The sequence below is a fragment of the Sebastes fasciatus genome, chromosome 3, assembly GCF_043250625.1.
Source record: "Sebastes fasciatus isolate fSebFas1 chromosome 3, fSebFas1.pri, whole genome shotgun sequence".
NCBI lineage: Eukaryota > Metazoa > Chordata > Actinopteri > Perciformes > Sebastidae > Sebastes > Sebastes fasciatus.
Window position 1 is genome coordinate 26,383,780 of NC_133797.1, and position 20,125 is coordinate 26,403,904.

At 38.9% G+C, this 20,125-nt stretch overlaps 1 protein-coding gene across 1 annotated transcript; it reads left to right on the forward strand.

Annotated features, from left to right (window-relative positions):
* The first annotated feature begins 244 nt into the window (after positions 1 to 244).
* Positions 245 to 16,380, forward strand: LOC141764591 (SERTA domain-containing protein 2-like). Its single transcript, XM_074629904.1, has 2 exons — positions 245 to 506; positions 13,253 to 16,380. Exon 2 carries the CDS (start codon positions 13,257 to 13,259, stop codon positions 14,244 to 14,246), a length of 990 nt encoding a protein of 329 aa, XP_074486005.1. The 5' UTR covers positions 245 to 506; positions 13,253 to 13,256; the 3' UTR covers positions 14,247 to 16,380.
* The last annotated feature ends 3,745 nt before the right edge of the window (positions 16,381 to 20,125 follow it).

A 20,125-nucleotide genomic window follows, 5' to 3' on the forward strand; every position in this document is an offset into this window, starting at 1 on the left:
TGTACATTCAATATTTAATATATATATATATACATATTTAATATTGAATGTACATAAAAGTCAAAATAACTTGAAGCCACTTGCTAGGACCGGAAACCGCTTTTATTTTGAAGTTCATCACAGGAAGTGGTGTTACCGGCGGTTCTTACCGTCTTGACGGTCTCTTGACAGCCGTTCCTCGGTGACACATCTCCTCCTCCTCCTCCTCCTCTCTCTCCTCCTCCTCCTCCTCCTCCTCCTCGCCATTGTGTGAGTGGAGCTCGGTGAGTGTTGAGGTCGAGGCAGCCGCCGCCGGAGGAGGGGAAAGGACCGATGGCGGAGTATTGAAACAAACTAACAACCGAACAAACAACCGGACTTAACGGCTCGTTTCTCCTCCATCTTCTTCTTCTTCTCCTTCTTCCTCCTGAACCGTCCGCCGCCTCACCGCTCCTCCTGGCCTCACCGACGACCGACGACACCCATGCAGCAGAGGAGACCCTGGTGGATGGGACTAGCTACATGTGGTGAGTGACGGACAGACACAGCACCGACCACCGGACACCGGGGACACCGACACCTTTAATAACACACAGTTGTGTTGTTTAACGTTACTACAGTGTTAAACATATTAGTAGTTATCACCTTTATCCACACAGGAAGCAGTTAATAGTCAGAAAGAGTGAGGTTTTAAATGTGAACAAAAAAATTGTTTTATTAGAACAACCGCTTTTTTTTTTTCTCTGCGGTCCTGTGTGGAGGCTGGGGCCGGGTTCGGGAGACTGGTGGCGGGGCAGGTGGCGCGGAGCAGCAGCCGGTGGCCTGGAGGTCCCGGAGGGTCTGGAAAACCAGCTGCTGCTGCTGTGACAGCTTTATACTCACTGGGTCACCAGCAGTGATTTATACATGAAGTGACCATCATGTAAGATTATATTTCCCATGCAGGGAAATGAAGAGCTTTTAAATAATAATAATGTTGTTTTAGTTTGGTTATAGTGAGTGGTATGTATGGTTGGTCTGACTTTTGTAGTGTAACTTTAGATTTACTTTAATGTTCACTTGTAGTTCACTTTTGGCACTCAACATTTAGTTCATAGTCAATTCAACTTTATTTCAGACACATAGGTCCATATCAGATAAATTGACAAAAATACAATACAATACGAGGACAACAACAGATATACTTTTAGCTTATTAGTGTTCTTAATTATTAGTTAATTACTTTATAGTTTTCACCAATTGTTTTGCACTGAATTTCTGAGTGGTGGATGTAAGAAACACAATTTCGTTTTTATGTGGAGCATAAAAATGACAAATAAGGAATCTTGAATCTTCTTGAATTGCAGATAACAAGTCCATATTCAAGGGTCAAGGGTCAAGGAAAACTTTATTATCCCCTATAGGGGTAGTTTGTTGTACAGTCAGCAGTACCACACAGTCATTAAACAAATACAATAAGCACAATAAATAGCCTATAGTTATGTTATCGTACTTAATTGTATTTAGATGTTCTGTAGAATCAACAAAACATTCCTGTCACGTCCCAGCTTTTTGTAGAAGTAATTAATATCTTAAGTATTGATTTGACCCAGTCTTCATTTTTAAAGGGAGAAACAGAGTTTCGGTTTCTTTTTCCAATAAAGGTACTGAACACACACTTTAGCATACTATTTAGTTTGGTTATAGTAAGTGTATGGTTGTTCTGACTTTTGTAGTGTAACTTTAGATTTACTTTAATGCCCCTCATGGGAGCTTATAGTTCACTTTTGGCACTTAGCATTTAGTTCATAGTCAATTCAACTTTATTTCAGACACATAGGTCCATATCAGATAAATAAATACAATACAATACCAGGAAATCAACACAGAGATATAAACATTGCAGATAACAAGTCCATAGTTAAGGGTCAAGGATCAAGGAAAACTTTATTATCCCCTATAGGGGCAGTTTGTTGTACAGTCAGCAGTACCACACAGTCATCAAACAAATACAATAAATAGCCTATAGTTATTTTATCGTACTTAATTGTATTAAGATGTTCTGTAGAATCAACAAAACATTCCTGTCACGTCCCAGCTTTTTGTAGAAGTAATTAATATCTTAAGTATTGATTAGAACCAGACTTCATTTTTAAAGGGAGAAACAGAGTTTCAGTTTCTTTTTTGGATATTAAATAATTTTGTCCAATAAAGGTACTGAACACACACTTTAGTATACTATAACCATCCCTTAAAAGTGTTTTTAAATAATCAAAAGAATAATAAACTACATTAAATGAAGTAGTGTGTGGTGTGGACAAACCTGTATTTTGAACAAATTAACTTTTGCCGGTCACCAATGACATTTATCCATCATTTACTGGTGTCATTTGGCATTCCTGACCTGTACTGCATTTTGTTTTTACTTATCGGCCAAGATTAACGCCGAATGGGATATATTGATATATAGCTAAAATCAACCAATAATATCAGATGACATATCAGGCTCTATTATTGATCTATCTATTGTTGACCCTTTCAATTAATTAGCAATCTGTGTAGTCGATAAATGGCCAAAAGTAAGGATATATTGTATTGAATGATCTTGTCTGACCTGCAGTCAATAAACAAACCCAAAGGTATTCAATTTCTATTTAAAGAAACTGTAAAGAAGCATAAAATTGCTGGAAACAACAAATGTTTGCTTTTTAAAATTGTACATGTAAAATATTGTTAACTGATCGATCAATTTAGTTTACGGGTACGTCTCAGGTTTCTTTGAATTGAACACATCAGTTTGGCAGAAAAGAGTTTATCCACCTTGTAAAGCTTTAATTTTTATTACAAACACTTTAAACAGGGGCCACAAGAAGAGGAGAAGTAATGAGTAAAAGGTGCATGTAGACATGCTTTGCAGTAGTTACATGCAGACAGCGTGTAAAATCAAGTATCCTAGAGTTGTGTTTACACTGGTTGTGGTGACACAGATCGGCAGCTGGGGGGGGGTCAAAGGTCAGCGTGCTGTCTGTTTCCTGGTGTGGAGTCGAGGTTTAAAGGGAAGAATGTGGTCGGTGGAGCAGCAGTTTTAAAAAGTGGAGCAGGCGGAGTTACAGCAGACTGACAGACGTTCACTCTGCTCTCAGTACAATCAGCACTTTGTGTGTATTATGTAAGACTTCGACATTGGACTCACACACTCACTGCAGGACGCCAGTTACACAACTCTGATACAAGAGCTGACTGACGAAGACGTTGAAGACACAGCTGTGTTACTTCTGTGTGCTGCAGTGTAGAGCTGAGAAGATTAGCTGATCAACAGATACTTCATCAATTTATTCATTGAAGTCATTTATCAAGCAGCAAGTCTGCAGCCATGCTAGCTGCACTTTAGGCACAGTCGTGCTTTAGGCTAAATGCTAAAATCAGCATGTCTTGCAAAGACAACGCTAACATTTAGCAGGTATAGTGTTTGCCATGCTCCCCGTATTAGTTTAAGATAAGATACTTTATTTATCCAGAGGAAAATTGTCGCGCAGCAGTTACAGTACAAAACAGAAAAGGTTGAAAATATAACAAAATATAAACAATAAAAATGATCAATAAGATGTAAAAACAAAATGTACACAGTACCAGAAATGTAAACAGTTAACAGTGAGGATCAGAAATAAACAAAAATAAACAGCATGCTATAGTTTGTTAATTAGCAGTAAACACAAAGTACAGCTGAGGCTCAAAGTACAACTGTGCTGATACGTCCACCACACCCAATATATGAAATATGTAATTAGAGCTTCCTGCAACGATTAATAGATTAGTTGATTAATAAATAGATATATATTATAGATTATTAAATTAATCGCCAACTATTTTGATAATTGATTAATTGATTTGAGTAATTTTTAAAGACAAAATTCTCTGATTCCAGCTTCTTAAATGTGAGTATTTTCTGGTTTCTTTACTCCTTTATAACAGTAAACTGAATATATTTGAGTTGTGGACCAAACAAGACATTTTAGGATGTCATCATGGGCTTTCAGAAGCACTGATCGACCATTTTCTGACATTTTATAGACCAAACAACTAATCAATTAATCAAAAAAATAATCAACAAATTAATCGGAAATTAAAATAATCGTTAGATGCAGCCCTATATGTAAATATCATCCAAGTTTCACTTTGCAGTTGCCATTTGAAAACTGGCTCTGTAGTTGATTTGTCACTAAGCTATTTATATACAATTTTCTGCTGATCAACAAACTGATTAAACGGCTAATAGTTGCAGCTCTTCTTCTTTAGCAGTTCATATGAGAACCACATATAGACAGCCCTGTTTTATTAACATTAACTTGAACTAAAAATAAGTTTGTCTAATCTTTATTTTTTTTAGCTTAAATTATTTTGCTTTCCCTTTCTTTATATTTACCCCTCCCACAAACACTCAGTTGCTACCCACATCTCTTAGTAAGCCTCAAACTAAAAACATGACCATTTCCCATAAGCGTTGGTACATATATTTTCTGTAAAGTCAGACTGAAAAGTTTTGTGACAAAAACATGACTCATCAATGACTCACGAAAGACAAAGGTACTGTATATGATGACTCGCACGCACACATACAGCGGGGAATATCCTGCAGCAGCAAACACACAAGATTTCTCTTCTGTGAGTAAAGTCCACATTCACTTCCTGGAGTCTCAGTTTCTCTTTAAACACAGTTACCGGCAGCAATAAGGAACAAACTCGTCGCCGAGTTATTGTAATTAATAACACACGGAAACGAAACCTTCACAGTACAATTAAAAAAAGAGACGAGGCTGATTAACTCTGCAAGTTTGATGAAAAATCAGCTCATGCAAAGACAAAATAAGTTTATCTTTTATTTTAGTATTTTGTTGACATTAGAAGAATCAGTTGTGTGCTAAAGGACCTACTGTATATATAGATTATGGGCTCAAAACAAAGAGTGCTCTGACTGCTGTAAATAAAAGTGTCTCTTTAAACAGGTCAGTCAGCAGCAACATGTTCCTACATGTCAGACTGAACGAAGTGGGCAGACACACGCACAGTTAGTCAGGTAGACAAACTTCTCCTTCTTTTCTTTCCATAAACCTCAAATCTTACAGGAAAAAACACCTGTACAGGTAGTACTGACTCAGGGAAAAACAGAAAATCTTGCTCCAACTAATGCTGATACATTTAGTAATATACACCAATCAGCCATAAGATTAAGACCACTGACAGGTGAAGTGAATAACATTGACTATCTCTTTATAATGGCACCTGGCCGTGGGTGGGATATATTAGACAGCAAGTGAACATTTTGAACTTTGAACTTTGTGTTGGAAGCAGAAAAAATGGGTGCAACTTTGACAAGGGCCAAATTGTGATGGCTAGACGACTGGGTCAGAGCATCTCCAGAACTGCAGCTCTTATGGGATGTTCCCGGTCTGCAGTGGTCAGGACCAACAAAAGTGGTCCAAGGAAGGTGAAGTGAACCGGCGACAAGGTCAGACCCGAGGCTCATTGATGCACGTGGGGAGCAAAGGCTGGCCCGTGTTGTCCGATCCAATAGAAGAGCTACTGTAGCTCAAATTGCTGAAAAAGTGAATACTGTTCCGATAGAAAGGTGTCAGAACACACAGTGCATCGCAGTTTGTTGGGTATGGTCAGGGTGCCCATGCTGTCCTAATGTTATGGCTGATCGGTGTATATTTCATTCTCTGCTTTGACCGTAAAGTTCTCCACCACGAGCAGAAAATGCTTTTTTGATAACTCTCCACACTGGAGCAGGAAGATGTCGGTCTCTTGCAGAGCTGCAAAGATTAATCGATAGTCGTCAAACTATTAAATTAATCGTCAACTATTTTGATAATCGATTCATCGGTTTGAGTCATTTTTAAGAAAGGATGACTTCAGTATTTTTCAACCTGGACCCTATTTTCCCATGTTTTTGTGTCTACAGTATGTGACTAATTGGACTTTTTGAAATTGGTCCAGTATTTAGGGAGAATGCTGTAGACGGCAGCCGCTAAACAAGCTGTAATATAGTAATGTGGGGCAACCTGGCATAGTCAGTTTACATTCACTAAAAGTGCTTGTTTTTGCCACTGACAGGCTCAGATTGTTATTAAAAGTGTCTTAAAACTTTATGGAAAGGACCCTACGAAGAAATAAAACTTTTTTCTTACCTTTCGCTTCAAATCCACGTTGTGGAAATCATGTAAATATCCAGCCATGACATTGAAAGTCTTTTAGATAACACTAAGCTACGCTTTCTGTACTCCGACACAACAAACACCAGTGGCTCTCTTCTCTCCATTCTCACCCATGTTTCCGCCTTTGTCTTCCGTCAACAAGTCACATGACACAATGACAAACAGGAAGTGAAAGGTAAAGAAAATGGTTACATTACAGCTCGTTTAGCGGCTGGCAGCTGCAGCGTTCTCCCTCAATACTGGACCAGTTTCAGAAATCGTTGTCCCCATTAGTCAGTTAGACACAAAAACATGAGAAACTAGGCTCCAGGTTGAAAAATACCGAAGTTACCCTTTGAAATTCTCTGAATCCAGCTTCTTAAATGTGAAATATTTTCTGGTTTCTTTACTCCTCTATGACCGTAAACTGAATCTCTTTGAGTTGTGGACAAAACAAGACATGTGAGGACATCATCTTGGGCTTGTGGAAACACTGATCAACATTTTTCACCATTTCATAGACCAAACAACTAATCGAGAAAATAATCGACAGATTAATCCACAATGAAAATAATCGTTAGTTTCAGCCCTATTCTCTTGTTTAGGGAAAATGAAGCTTTTCACCAATACTGGATTTTGGTATTGTTTGCCTTGTTGATATACCAATACTTGAGTTAGGCTATTGTACAGATACCAAAACAATACTTTTTGATACTTTAATTTTAGGAATATATACATGCTTTTTTTCATTTACAAAAGAAAAACATAGTTCACAAATGTTAAATGTTGTCTTGACACCAGCAGCAGTTCAAGGATTTTACCAAAATGAAATACAGTCTAGAAATTGGCAAAATTGTTATTTAAATTGCAACTATCTGATCAAATACGATTTATAAGCAGACCAGATATTTGACTGTGACTTCAAGTACTTGACAGTTTTTGATACCGGGTGCTACAGACACATTTTGGTCTGTTCCGAATAAGAATTGGGGTTCGATACTGAGGAGTCCTAAACAGTGATGTAGGTTTGTGTTTCTGTTGTCAGACAGCTGTAGCATGAACGTCTACGCTAAGCTGCTGTTTGGGTGTGAAAATGACTTGTATATAAAATTGAATCTCTTCCTCCTCTTTTGGTCGACCAGTATGTCTTCAGTTGTGGGTCAGACAGTGTGGTTCCTCTGCTGAGTCTCAGCTGGTTCTGATCTGTGATTCCTTGTACTGAGCCAAATTCTTTATTTTGTTCTTCTCATTCACACATTTTCTGTTTCTGTGGTATTGGCAAGAATCTGGCGATACAATACGTATCATGATACAGGGGTTACGACTAGGGCTGTCAAAGTTAACGCGATAATAACCCATTAACGCAAATCTTGTTTTGTGTTGCTGAGAGGTAGTGGTGCACAAAGCATTGATGGTAAGGACACTGGATTACAAGCAAACGGATCCATCTCAGCCCATAATGGTCCTGTGTCCTGATAGAAATTTGGTACCCAGTAAATAACTTTATGAATGTTGGAAGCCCTACATTTATCCACTCTGAAGACCACTTTCAAAAAGCTCTGTTTAGAGTTTAATCAAGCAGCTCCAGTGAATCTTTTCTTGTCGCTCCAAAAGGGGGAAGTTTTTGCAGCCACCTGCACAGATAACAGATAGTGATCAGAAACCTGTGAAAAGTGTTTACATGATGCCGTATCACAGTTTATATAGGAAAAACCAGGATAAGAGCTTTTATCTCCAAACACCCGATCATAACAGTGAAACCAGAGGTAATAAAACACTCCACAGCAGCAGCCTCAGTGTTCACAGGATGCAGCTCCTGCAAAAAAATCTGCCCTGCAGGAGTCGGTTTGTAAGAGAAAAAAGAAAGATGGCGGTCAGTGGTGTTTGCTGCTGGCTGTCGTCAGGATCGTGACTAAACACTGAAGCCTGCTGAGCAAGAAAATTCCTGTGAAGGAGGCAGCTGCAGCTCAGTGAAACAGCTCCCCACAGCGTGATAGTAACACGCTGACCTCAGTGTGTTTACACTGATCCAGGAGCAGCAGCAGACACACTGTCCTGTCACTGAAAAGTCACAGGTTTGATACCCAAAGTGGCTCTTAACTTGTAAAATCACACCTGCAGAGTCTTTAAAGCTTAAATTAGAAAAGTTGACTCTTCAGTTTTTGTTTCATAAACGCTCAAACGGCTGATTTACAAACAAGTCCAGACAAGATTGCTGAGTTTTTGACGTGTGCTCTTTAAATACGGTTAGTTGTTAGAAGACTTGCAGGTGTGTCAGTGGTTTTATTTGGTGTCACCAGAGTTTAAATGGTCAGATTAAGAAAGAAATGATGCAGTATTTAATTAAACAACTCAAATGGTGATCAGTGTGAACATTGGCTCATCATACAATTTGTTGGCACAACTATTCAGATAATTAATTCTTCTTTTTCAAGTTTTTTTTAAGTAAAAATACCAAACATGATTCCAGCTTCCTTTAATGTGAAGATTTGCTGCTTTACTTTGTCCTGTTTGATCATGAAATGAATATCTTTGGACTGTTGGTCAGAAAAAACAAAACATTTGAAGACGTCACCTTGGTCAGTGAGGTATATTGAAGAATAACACAATGTGTTGGTTAAGAATGGATTACAATAACATCTTCACATCTCATCTGCACATAGTCTGAGCTTTGCTTGTTTACTGTGAAGTCTTTTGAGCGTTTAAATTCAGCAGGAAAAACAACTTTCTGATGCGTTGGGACATGAAATCCAGGTGAAAATCAGTTTCAACCATTTTCTTTTTCTGTCAGATCTGTATAAATATAAAATAAAGAGCCTTATTAAGATTATTTTTTATAAAAACACATAATATAATATAAGAAAATATAAGAAAAGATATTTTTTTCTCACCCCGAACGATGCAGAATGCAACGATTAGTCGTCAATCGGAAAAAAATAATCAGCAACTACTTTGATGATTGATAATCAGTAATTTTTCAAGAAAGAAATGGCAAAAACATACTGGTTTCAGCTTCTCAAATGTGAAAATGTGTTGCTTTTTTTGGACCTAACAGTAAAGTAAACGGAATATATTTTGGTTTTGAACTGCTGGTCAGACAAAATTTACATTTGATGACAACTTTAATAATTCATAATCGTTATGAATCGTTAGTTGTAGACGTCTTGTAGATACAAACTGAAAAAAATAGCTTAAATGCACCTTAAGTTTTAAAAATAATTAATGTTTTATAAAAAATAAGGCGATCTAGTTAGCTGAAGTCACCTGGTCATGAGGTCATAAGGTCATGTGATCACATGAGTTTATACTGAGGCTTCAGTCTGTACTGTGAGAGCAGAGCTGCTGCTGTAACACAACACCAGCTCTGATAGTTTACTCAATGGAAAGGTATGTGACACACACACACACACACACACACACACACACACACACACACACACACCTGTCAGATCTCCATGACAAAGACTTTGTTTTTTCCCACAAATGCAGCGTTTCTGAAACTATTTTTGGATTTTTACCTCATCACACAGACAGCTGGCAGAGGGGGAGGATGGGGGAGGATGGGTGAAATATTTGAACCTCAGCCAGCTGATCCAAAGTCGGTCACAAGATACGGTTTTGATTTGTAACGATCACAATGTGTGAGGTTAAGTTTTTATATTCAGAAGATAAGTATTTTTAGGAAAAAGGCAGACAGACATGGGGGAGGACGCATATCTGTCTCTCTCTCTCTCTCTCTCTCTCTCTCTCTCTCGCTCTCTCTCTGTTCCTATGTGTCTCGCCCCGTCACCTCGTCCTCTCTGGGTGTCGGAGCAGATGGCCCCTCTGAGGTGCCCCACATGGGTTTAAAGTAGTGAGGAGGAGGAGGAGGAGGAGGAGGGAGAGCTGATGAATAATCATATATATGGAGGAGTGTGTGAGTGTGTGTGTGTGTGTGTGTGTGTGTGTGTGTGTGTGTGTGTGTGTGTGTGTGTGTGTGTGTGTGTGTGTGTGTGTGTGTGTGTGTGTGTGTGTGTGTGTGTGTGTGTGTGTGTGTGTGTGTGTGTGTGTGTGTGTGTGTGTGTGTGTGTGTGTGTGTGTGTGCTGTTTAATTCAGTCTGTCAGCACTTTCAGACGCCTGTTGGCCGAGTAATCGAGAGGTCACAGGTTCAAATCCCCACCCGCTACCACAGACTTCCAACCCAACAGCTGCCTTCATCAGCACTCCTCTCCTACACACACAAAGTAACTAAGTACATCTACTCAAGTACTGTACTTAAAGATACGGTCGACGATGTTTGAAAGCTAGCATAATTTGTATCGCTTCAGGAGCTCCGTCTAAACCCACCCCCTCTCCTCGGAGCTCATTCCAAGGCAACGCCCCCCCCCCCACACACACACACATGCACGAGCACCGTCGCATCGTAACTACTTCACAGCCACCGAACGGAGAGAGGACCTCAACTCGACAACGCTACCTCATGACAAGTAACCGAGGCAGTGCTACTTTTGGCTGAGTTTTCTCTTCCATTCTCAAGTAAACTTGCCTCGGCGACGCTCTTTGAGTTCAGGCTGATGCACGCCAAGGGTAGAGTACGAGCAGGGAGGCATCTGATTGGTTCTTTCCAAGCGGACCGCGAGGCAGTAATTGGTAGATGTTTTTACAGGATTACAGCGGCTACAGATAACGGCTCTTTTCTGGTCCTTTTTCAGAGCTCATAAGTAATGGATCGTTGTCGGGGTGTAAAGACCATTTCAACCAATATAACAAATAGTGTATACTGGAAAACATCGTCAACCCTGCCTTTAAGTACAATTTTGACGAACTTTTACTTTACTTGTGTTTCAATTTTATGCAACTTTATACTTCTACATCTACCTAAATCTCAGAGACCCCTCCGCATCACCCTGTCGGAGTTTATTTCACGAAAGTAGCATAAATTGAAACTACTCAAGTATAAATTAAAAGTACATAAGTAGCTGGACGTAGGTACAGTACTTCAGTAACTCAGTCATTTCTGCCACGTTTGTTGGACAAAACAAAACATTTAATTCTTACTCTTTTTTTTATATTTTATAGTCCAGACAATAAACTGAGAAAATATTGATAATGAAAATAATCAGTGATTGCTGCTCAGTTTTTTCTTCCGCCCACCCCTCCAGGGGTCCTTATCACCGGGTCGGGAACCTCTGAACAAAGGGAAGTGAAACCTGAAAGTGAGCTCACATGAAATGTCAGTTGAAAAACAGTGTTAACCCACGAACATGATAAGTGCTGCCGGTCAACGCTGAGTAAACCCTGCAAAACTGGGGGTTTGTTGTTAGTGGAGAAGGGTAGTTTTATATTTTTCATACCAGGTTTTGCTCCAGAAAAATCTTAGTCATGACCCTTACGTTCACATAAAGGTCATGACTCATTTCATATTTCTGAGGCTGATTTCAATAATTTTTTTTATTCCTGACTCACTAAAGTGAACTTATTTATTTCACAAGATGAAAAATAACCAACAACTTGGGGGGGAAACACAAAGCAAAGAGAGATTTTAGGAACACCGGCGAGTCACCCGGGGTGTTAAAGGTGTGTGTGTGTGCGTGTGTGCGTGTGTGTGTGTTTTGTTCAGTGTTTGGTCGTCAGGACGGAAGTCGCCTGTTTCCTGTGTTTTGTTGTTCAGGGAGTCAGAAGGTGTCGGACTGACTGACTCTCACCCAATCAGCTGACTGCGGCTCACATGGGAGCAGGTCAGCTGACTGTCAACACACACGCACACACACACACACACGCACACACACATTTCTCATGTTTGTGAGGAAGCCGCTCAGCTTCCAGGAAACCTGTGATTCGTCCATCACACCAACTTTACGTGTCATCAGTCATGTGACACGCGGCTCTTTTTCAGTATTTCTCAGCACGTCGTGTGTTTCAGCTCATATATCAATATGTCCCCCCCTCCTCGTACTAAAGTACTGTACTTAAGTACACATTTGAGCTACTTATACTTTACCAAAAACATCATAATTAATAGTAAAACACTGACAGGGAACATTTTACTGCACAATGAGTACTTTTACTTTTCATACTTTAATACTTTTACTTCAGTAAGGTTTTGAATGCGGGACTTTTACGTGTAGTGGAGTATTTTCACAGTGTGGTATTAGTACTTTTACTGAAGTCAAGGATCTTAATACTTCTTCCACCGCTGGCTGTTTCCCTGTCAGATTTTCCCTTTAGATCAGGGGGTTTCTAACCAGTGACTTTCTTGTCACAAGACTCTGTCGGAGATCTTTAGGTGATCTCTGACATTCTCTGTCATCTTTCATTTTCTGTTTTTGAGTTGCTTGAATTTTTGTTGTTTTATAACCTACAACACTTAAGCTTCCTTAGGTTTTGTTTCTAAAAGGGCATCTGTGTTAATCTTGTTGGTAATATTTACAGCTGTAAGGTTCGTTATTTTATATTTTTACAGATTTGATGGGGAAAAAATGGTTGAAACAGATTTTTACCTGGATTTCATATCCCAACGCATCCAAAAGTTGCTTTTCCTGCTGAAATTAAACATTCTCAAGACTTCACAGTAAAAACAAGCAAAACTCAGACTATGTGCTGAAGATGTTTATGTCAATCCATTAATCCACCCACACTTCTGTTTGATTTATATTTATTTAATTTTCGGACAAAATAAATCATTCACTTTCTATTGTTTTCCCAGAGCTTTCAACCACATCTCACTGTCTTTCTCATCGGAAGGCAATTGAAAGCTCTGGAAAAAAAAAAATAGGTTAAAAAGGCAAGAGGGTCGCAGGTTCAAACCCGGCTTGGGGCCCTTCTGTGTGGAGTTGGCATGTTCTCCCCTTAACGTGGGTTTTCTCCGGGTTCTCCGTCTTCCTCCCGCAGTCCAAAGACATGCAGGTTTATTGTTGACTCTTAATTGCCTGTAGGTGTGAATGTGAGCGTGAAATGGTTGTCTGTCTCTATGTGTCAGCCCTGTGATAGTCTGGCAACCTGTCCAGGGTGTCAGTTTCCTTGCGTGGGATCAGTAAAGTTTATCTTCTTCACTGAAAGTTTGATGCTGTCCAGGTTTCACGTCGTCTTTCTCTGAACTGTTTCTGTCTCCACTCCACAGATTTATGTTGGGTAACGGGGTGAAGCGGAAACTGGACGAGGATGAGGATGTTTTGGGGGAAGACCGGCGTCCTCTGGCAGTCGGCGGCATGTCGCAGGTGTCCTACACCCTGCAGCGTCAGACGGTCCTCAACATGTCCCTCATGAAGCTGTACGGTCCTCGGATGGGCGCCGACCTCGGCCTGCAGCGCCGAGTCCTCATCAACAACATCATCCGCCGCATCCACGACGACTTCAGGCAGGAAGGAGGCGTCGACGCTCTCTTCTTCTCTGCTGCGCCGCCTGTCGCTGCTGCCGCCGCCTGCGAGGACGAAGGCTACCGACAGCCTCCGCCTCCTCCCTCCTCCTTCAGCATCCTCTCGTCGCCGCTGTCGGGACTGACGGCGCTGGACTCCTGCCTGACTCCCGCCTCGCTGTTGGAGGAGGACCTGCCCATGTTCTTCACCCTGCCGCCCTCCTCCTCCACCCAACACCACCCACCGCACCACTCCCCGAGGCCGACTCCGCCTCCTTCGCCGTCACCCAAAGACAGCTTCTCCTCAGCCCTGGAGGAGATCGAGGAGCTCTGTCCTTCCTCTTCGTCTTCCTCGGTTTCGCCGCCGCCACCTCCTGCTCGGGTTCTGTTTGATGTTGTCATGAAGGAGGAGGGGCGGGGCTATCAGGAGGTGGAGAGCAGGTTGGAGAAACCCTCTCCACCTCCTCTTCCTCCTCTTCCTCCTCTTCCTCCCTCTCCGTCCTCCCCGGGCTCCTTCCTGACTGACTTTGCCCTAGACGACGTCCTCTTCACAGACATTGACACGTCCATGTACGACCTCGGACCCTGCCCGCCTTCATTGGGAGCACCGCCATCCAAGATGGCCCCCGTCGTGATGGCGGACGACCTCGTCCGGTCGATGTCCGGATACGGAGCGGCGGGCGCCGGCGCCCAGAACCAGCCTTTTAAAATGGACCTGGCTGAGCTGGACCACATCATGGAGGTGCTGGTGGGCAGCTGAGAGAGACTTTTTTATAACTTTTTGTTCATTTTGTACAGTTTTAAAGTTGCAACGTGCTTCACACTGGTTTTATTCTGGAGGATTCAAGCTGCTGCGTGTTGAGTTTAACATCGACAAATTATTAGGACATTAGTTTACACACATAAACTGTTATTCAGAGATAAATCTGCTGGATCCTTTTATTCAACAAAACAGGTGGAGGGTGCTGTTGTTCCAGAAGGTTTCAGATATAATGCTTCAACCTGTTTATCCGTGTCAGAAAGAGGAGACACAGTATAAAGGCCTGGTCAATATTTGGTTTTAAAGGCTTGGTGATGTGGTGAGTTCGTGCAGAGCTACAGGAAGCTAACCACTTACAGTATATTCTTTTTTAGGATCACTCAGTAACATCTTTCCAGATACTAAAGATAGAAAATAGCCTTTTAGCTAACTCTGCAGTGCATTTACAGACATGTTTATTAATACTTACCGTCTCTATCAAGCAACTAATAAATGAAATGAATAAAATAACGATATCCATCATGATAGCATTATTGTATTTTAGCCAACATGCTAGCACTAATAAGTAGGGGTGTATCAATACTGTATATCGATATGGATCGATTCAATGATCAAAGATCCAATATCATCGATGCAAAGTGAAAACATCGATACACATCGTCATCTTTAAGACACGCCTTTATTTTGAAATTCCCATGGCACGTCCGTGTCGCCATGTCCTTCCAAGCGCAGCTCATTCCTAAACATTCAAACAGTGCTTCAACATGAGAAATGCTGCACTGTATAGTAAACAACAGGAAGTCTATTTTTATTCTTCTAATTAAAAAGAATAAATCGTTTTTCTTTTCATTGTCTGGAAGAGCCCAGTGATCAAATTGTCAAATTGTAGTTGCTTTCTGTCGAAACAAAATCAGTTGTAACTGATTGTGTTAAATTGAATCGAAATGATATCACAGCAGACTTTGTGGTATCATCAAATATTGTATCATTTTCTAAAGAATCGATATAATATTGTATCGTGATCCAACTTGTGATTTACATCCCTACTAATAAGTTACAAAAGCTTTCTGAGCTTCTTGTTCTCAGGACTGTTCGTTAGAAAAACAAGCGCTCGCTAACGGGACAGTGAATCCACACAGTTTATACAGTATAATCGACTCCTGTCTCATAACTGTCTGCTAACCAAGTTGATACTCCAACAGAGTACAGCTAGTAAGCTAAGATTTCATCCTCCATTTAGGACTCTCTGTTCCCTCAAAGATCAGCTCTGTCAAGACAGCTTGCTTTTCGTCAACGGTGCAATTTTTTAAATGTCAAAATTCAGCTGAACTGGCAAAAAAAATATTTTGGATGTACTTTGCTTCCATTGAAATGAACTGATTTCAGTGCTAAATGTTGAGGTTTTGAATGCTGGAGTGACCAGGCCTTCAATGTGTGAGGTACAGTTGGCTTTACTAATGTTTATAAAAGCACACACAGCAGCTTGAATCACTGAGTTAAAGTATTGGGAGCACACTGTCATCCTGGGCTGCATACTGATGATCCACCGTTAGAATGATTTCCTCACAAATGTGGAAACAGAAGCTCAGTCTTTGTCTTCCACCGAGCTCCAGGTTCAATAACGCCAGCGTGAAGTACCGTCCTGTTTTTCTACCGCTGTCCGAGAAATTGTAAGAAACAAAAAAATCTCCAGAGACTTTTTTTCTACCGTCGGTGCATGTTTCTACAAATGAGAAAGAAAAAAGATCTCAATAGCATTTATGAAAAACAATCCAGTGCCTTTTTTAAAACCTCGATAACACGGTCACGTCTTGCTGTTGCTCGTCACGTAGCAATACCAACTCTGAAGGAAGTTTAATTACCTTGATTTCATCATCCAGAGGATCCAGCCTGCAAAATGGATTTTAATTAGTCAACAAAGAATGTGAAAGTCTTTTTAAAAAAGCAACACGTGTGTAAATGTTGAGCTGTTTGTTGTTAAATGAAAATGTAAAGTCTGCTGTTTTTCTGTATTTTTCTTATTGTTAATGAATCCCACGGAAAGAAACACAAACAATACATGTCAGTCAATTTATGTTTGTTTTTGTTCTTTTCATTGGATTTGATAAGAAGAAAAATATATAATAACACCAGGCTTCTTGTTTCAAACTTAATTTGGCATTTTGTTTTTACATCTGTAGCTTGTTTATTGCTGATGATATCCGTCACACTTCCTGTCCACACATTGACTTTGTGTCTGAACACCACTGTAGTTGTTGTTGCTGGTTAAAATCCAACTTGTAGTTTTAGTAGCACAAAGAAGAGAAAAAAATCTCATTGGTTGAGTTAAAAACTGGCAGCGAGCGCAAATTAGCTAAATGAAATTCAAATGACTAAGAATGAACTCAAGTATGAATATTAAATAAAAAAATGAAATAAACCCAGACAGAGAGGAATTTATTTCACAACAATGACCTGCTAGCTGTACATTGTTTTAGTTTCATGCTCTATTTCCTTAAAGCTTCATTGCATCATCGTCTTCATGTGTTTTTAAAGGAGCTCCAATCTCATTTTTACTCAGCTCAAATATGTGGTTTCTCACTTTTAACTCAACCAATGAAGTTATTTTATAGTTTTAAAACTACAACCTGGACTTAATAAAAACCTCACATCTGGAAAAACAAGTATGTAATTTATGATGTGAAGAAGTTAAATTGCAATAACGGAGGTATTTCCTCAACAGTGGTGGTGATACAAACTTTAATATGCAGACGTTCCCTTTAGCAGAAATAACTCTATGAATTATTTATTATCTCTCAGCTTTCCGTGTATATTTATTGTAACTCTGGACACTAATATTTTGTTTGTACAGAACATAAATATGTATTCTTTCAAAGGGGAAAATCCACCAAAACTGACTTCTAAGTGGACTTGAAAGATGAACTCAGAGGTCATTTTGGGGGAAATCTCTTCTATGAAATGTACCGTCATTTAATAAATGATTGGAGTTTTTTTTTTAATACTATGTAATATATTTTAGGATTCCAGCAATGCAAACGCCCTCAGTTCAACCTATGCCACAGCTCTAATGTATATGTGTGAGTGAGAAAGTTCTATATGGATAAACACTGAGCCAGTTTTTTTTAATCTGAACTCCAAAATCCTTTTGTTCGTTTGTTGGTCTCCAGCTGGTATTAACGTGCTATCTGTATGTGTAGTTCTGGTTTATTTAGGTACATTTGTCATTGTAAATAGATCAGATTGATCAGACCCGGATCAATCATGTCCTGATACATAAATATTGAAACTGAATCCAGATCTGGTTAACGTCTGTGTCTCCAGCTGCTGGACAGATGATGTAACAGCAGGTTGTCACACCAGTAAGAACTGAGTCCTTATTACAGACTAATTGTATACAATATGTGTCTCTTTATACATTATATTGTTTTCATTATACATCTATCTATATATATATATATTAGGGCTGCAACTAACGATTATTGTCATGGTTGATTAATCTGTTATTTTCTCGATTAATCAATTAGTTGGTCTATAAAATGGTGATAAATGTCGATCAGTGTTTCCCCAAAGCCCAAGATGACGTCCTCAAATGTCTGGTTTTGTCCACAACTCAAAGATATTCAGTTTACTGTCATAGAAGAGTAAAGAAACCAGAAAATATTCACATTTAAGAAGCTGGAATTAGAGAATTAAAAATAACTCAAACCGATTAATCGATCAAAATAGTTGGCGATTAATTTAGTTGACAACTAATTGATTAATCGCTGCAGCTCTACTATATAGTGCACAGCTTTTGTGGTTGGTACAAGTATTCATACTTTACTGTTTACAACTAATTTAACTTCACAAATGTCTTTAAGATTTAACACTTCTTCCTGGAGTTGTTTCACTGCCATTTAACATTTATTTATTTGTTTTATTTGTTTACAGCTGCGAGACTCTTAAAAATCACTTAATGTTGTCACGTTTCCACGGTGTGAGCACATTACAGACTCAAAACCTGCTGTGAATCAGTATGTAGTACACGAGTGGGACACGGTGACATCTTCATTTAGTGTGTAAATTAATAAAATACAAACAAATAAATACAGAGATTCTATTTGGAGCTTTTCAAATCCACTTCAAGTGGATCATCAGTATCCAAAATATCTGATATATTTGACCTTTAGTTCTGAATTTGAACATATTTACTGTAAAATCAACAAAAAGTAAGACAACGATTGGACTAACTAAACAAATCTTTTAGATTTAATCCAATTATTTATTATTAAAAACTGGCTCCAGGCTGTTTATCCAGACTCATCTTTGCTGTTTTGTTTGTTTCCTTCCAGATAATGAAAGATTGATTGTTCAACACTTTTTGTCAAACCAAATATTATTATTATTTTAGTGGTTTGTGGCTGCAGGAGGTTTTTACTGGACATTAACAGAAGGGATGGAATAAGTCGTTACATGAATCTGTGCCTTGTCCTATGCAATATGACATTTTTCTTCTGAGAATTATATTTGAATGTGTAAGATGAGGATTCAGCTCTGACGGGGCGGGGGGGGGTTCCACTTTAGTAATTTTATTTTCTACAATAAATGGGAATGATCTCATCTTTGTCCTCTTGTCTGTCTTTTATTTATTATCTTTTTCTTATTATTATAATATATAATTTGTATAAGGGCCACACTGGGGGAAGAAAAATCTGGGATTTCCAGAATAAAGTCATAATATTACAAGAAAAGTTGTAATATTACGAGAATAATGTCATTTTACTAGAGGAAAAAAAAGTTCTAAAATAAGGACTTTATCCTCAAAATCTCAGGGTTTTTTCCCTCAATGTGGCCCTAATTGTTGGAGCCTTAATGTAGTTTGTTTTACTTGCATCTGTGGATATAATCACAGTTAATGTATGTGATAATGCCTGCAGTTCTAGCACTGACCACAGGGTGTAAGTGACATGGAAGTGCATATAGGTGAACTTTCAGGTGATTAGGATCAGGTGTGTGTGAGATGAGAAGCCAAACAGTTTTTGACCGTGCCGAGCCATGCCATGCCATGCAGTGAATTCTGCTGAATGGAAACAGGGGAAGAACAATACACAGATATCTGCATGATGGTGAGATGTGAAACTATTTTTTAACCGAGATCTCGAGTTTATTATCTCTTGAACTTTGTCTCATTAAGGTTTTAATAGTTTCTCTCAGCTGCTGTTTCAACCTGTGAAAGCAACAGTTAAAGAGACAGTTCAACCCAAAATAACATTTATAAAAAATCACTAGTATTTATGGAGCCTGGAGTGTGCCAACAGAAACAATTTGTTTTATTTAAATCAATTAATAAATCAATAATTTTTTCAAAAATGTATTAAGGAAAAGTGTATTTACATTATGTATTATAAAATTAAAAAATACATTTTAAAAATATTAAGTTTGCATTTCACTAATTCTACTTTACATTTGGTTATTAAATGTTAAATTAGTACAAATTATACAAATGTATTGTATTGTCAAACAGGAAGACACACAGAAACACACACACCTCAGGACAGCGTCTGTGGACATACAGGCCGCTGCTAATGAGCTAATATTAGCATGGATGTAGCTGCTAAGACTTCATGTTTTACAGAAAAGTAGTTCAAAAGTTCAAAGTAAAATGAAAGTGAACAAATACTATTATTGTACTTCATTATTCTGTTTTTTAATGTTAAATTAGTACAACTAATACAAATGTATTGTGAATATGAATATGATGGGCACAAATTAGCTTTAAAATTCTTTAGTTTTTAATTATTATTTGACTAATTACATTTTTAATTGTATGATTTTTTACTTAAATTCTATTTAATTATTTAATCTATAATAGTTTTTTTAAACTGGTCAGTTTAATTGAA

Bases quoted from the DNA above. Each gene is read 5' to 3' on its own strand.
- LOC141764591 (XM_074629904.1), top strand. From the start codon at position 13,257: ATGTTGGGTAACGGGGTGAAGCGGAAACTGGACGAGGATGAGGATGTT.